We start from the raw sequence: 2083 nt of genomic DNA on the forward strand, positions 1-2083 counted from the left end.
ATTTTTTTAAAAGTTAGTTTGAACGAAAGTTAATTATAAGCCGAACTTCAACGAGACATAGAATAGAGTCAGGTTGTTTTGCAAGTTCAGTCTGCCTCTTTTTGGTTTCGTTTCTGCTGAGCATGAACTCTGGCAGCCGCCCAAAAGCATGAAAGGAAACCAAAGTAAATACAACATTTATTCATTCACGTCCTATTTAACCTGCTCTTTTCGTGCTTTCCATGCTGTCTTCTAGCATTGCGTTTCTGTTTATTTTGCCTGTTTGACATGTTTATTCAGCTGTCCCTCAGTTTGTCTCATTCTACACTTAATTCCCTCAAAGATTATTTTTGTGTTTCCTGTCAGTTCACCTGCACAACATAGATTAAACAGTCCTCCTCAGCTGTCCCCTAAAAATATCACATTTGACACAACCACAGTATGGGAGAAGTGAAATAATGTCAGATTTGTCAGGATTGTCTGTGGTGAGCTGTGGGTTTATATTTCCTTTCTGTGGTTTTGCAGGTGGTTGGGTTCGTCTTTCTGGGTCTCGGCCTGTGGCTGAGGTTCAGCGACAGCACCAGACCCATATTCGAAGTAGAGGCTCTCAACTCAAGTGCATTTGTTATGAGTCAGTATGCATGCTATGAAAACATTTTAGTCATTTCTTCAAAATAATTGCATGAAGATATTTTGCGCCTGATAAACATTAAATCACAGATCTGTGCCTCTGTCATCAGTTGTGACAATACTGATCGCTCTGGGCTCGGTGATGCTGATCGTGGTGGTGTTTGGAGACTACGGCGCCTGCAACGAGAAGAGATGCTCTCTGCAAGTGGTAAGACGTCTGCACACACTAACTTCCTGTTGCGTGATTGCAGCAGCCTGCCTTACATAATCGAAACCCATTTTTTTGATTAGCAGCATTGAAGAGCAGCAACATTGAATTTCATACATTATTATTCTTTGTGCATTGTCAAATACTCACACTCAAACCGCTCCACACACAAAATGCACTTTTCAAAATAAGGCTATAAAAATACAGTATTTACATTAGGATATTCTACTTTCATTGAGTAATTGTTTTTATCCAACACCAATCCTAATCATAAATATCAAATCATTTTCAGAATTTTATCCCTTTAAATACCAGATTTTTGTTGTGATGCCACAATGTTTAAGCGGAGAAAAAAACACAAAAAATTGTATGAACACAGCCAGAATTATCAAAAAAGTGAAGAATGAAAAGCACTTATAATGCACCAAACAGCCCCTAAGGGTTCAAAATAAACATATGGTACAGTGCCACAGTGCTCTCTTAGTTCTGCAGTCACAGAATTAATGTAAAGGCAACAAAGCCGAGGCTTTCATTTAATTTTTTCTGCCTGCAAAGTCTGGTGCGGTTTCAAAGAGGCCTGAAAAAGTTTCTCTGCATGAGACAAACAACTGAAGTTTCTTTCACCAGCATCCAGAGAATTTAATCACACAGTAAAAAAGATCATCAACAGACTGGTGAAAGCTACAGTTGTTGCTTTTATAGAAGTATGTTTTTGTCGATGAAACTATGAAAGTAAACAATTCACTCCTCGTGAACTGCGGTCAAACTGTGCAGCGCAGATCAAATATGAATAAAGACTCTGTCTGCCCGTTTCTCCTCTTAGACGTTTTCAGAAACACATTTTGGTGTACTGTTATGCTGTTAAATGAGAACATTTGTGACCCGGCCGCCATGTTGAGAACAGCTGAGTCAACACAAAGCACCACCCATCAGCCAGAGCAAACTTTATCATTTCACAGCTAAAAAGTACATTAAAATATGTTTCTGAAAGCATCTGAGGAGAGAATCAGGCAAGCAGTGACTGACAGCTGCATTACGGACTCCTCAGGTCTGATCGGTGGTTGTTGTTCATGTGCAGAGTTTTGCGAAGGCCATTGGAAGCACAACGAGGAGGCAGAGGAAAACGATTATCCAGGCCTTTGTGCCAGTGATAGCCATGGCGAGAGGCATATTTCGGTTTGTCCGTTTCTTGTGAACTAAACATCTCAAGAGAATCTTCAATTTCTTTTCAATTGTTTTTTGAATTTCTTCAAATTCAGTCAATCA

The 2083-nt window shown here is 39.6% G+C and overlaps 1 protein-coding gene across 1 annotated transcript; it reads left to right on the top strand.

Moving 5' to 3' along the window:
- Window positions 1-469: 469 nt before the first annotated feature.
- LOC121965347 (CD9 antigen-like) lies at window positions 470-969 on the top strand (the record flags this gene model as incomplete). Its single annotated transcript, XM_042515502.1, has 2 exons — window positions 470-610; window positions 720-969. Coding segments are annotated over 2 exons (299 nt in total), but the record flags the coding sequence as incomplete, so codon positions are not given.
- Between the last annotated feature and the right edge of the window lie 1114 nt (window positions 970-2083).

The sequence above is a fragment of the Plectropomus leopardus genome, unplaced genomic scaffold (assembly GCF_008729295.1).
Source record: "Plectropomus leopardus isolate mb unplaced genomic scaffold, YSFRI_Pleo_2.0 unplaced_scaffold19688, whole genome shotgun sequence".
NCBI lineage: Eukaryota > Metazoa > Chordata > Actinopteri > Perciformes > Serranidae > Plectropomus > Plectropomus leopardus.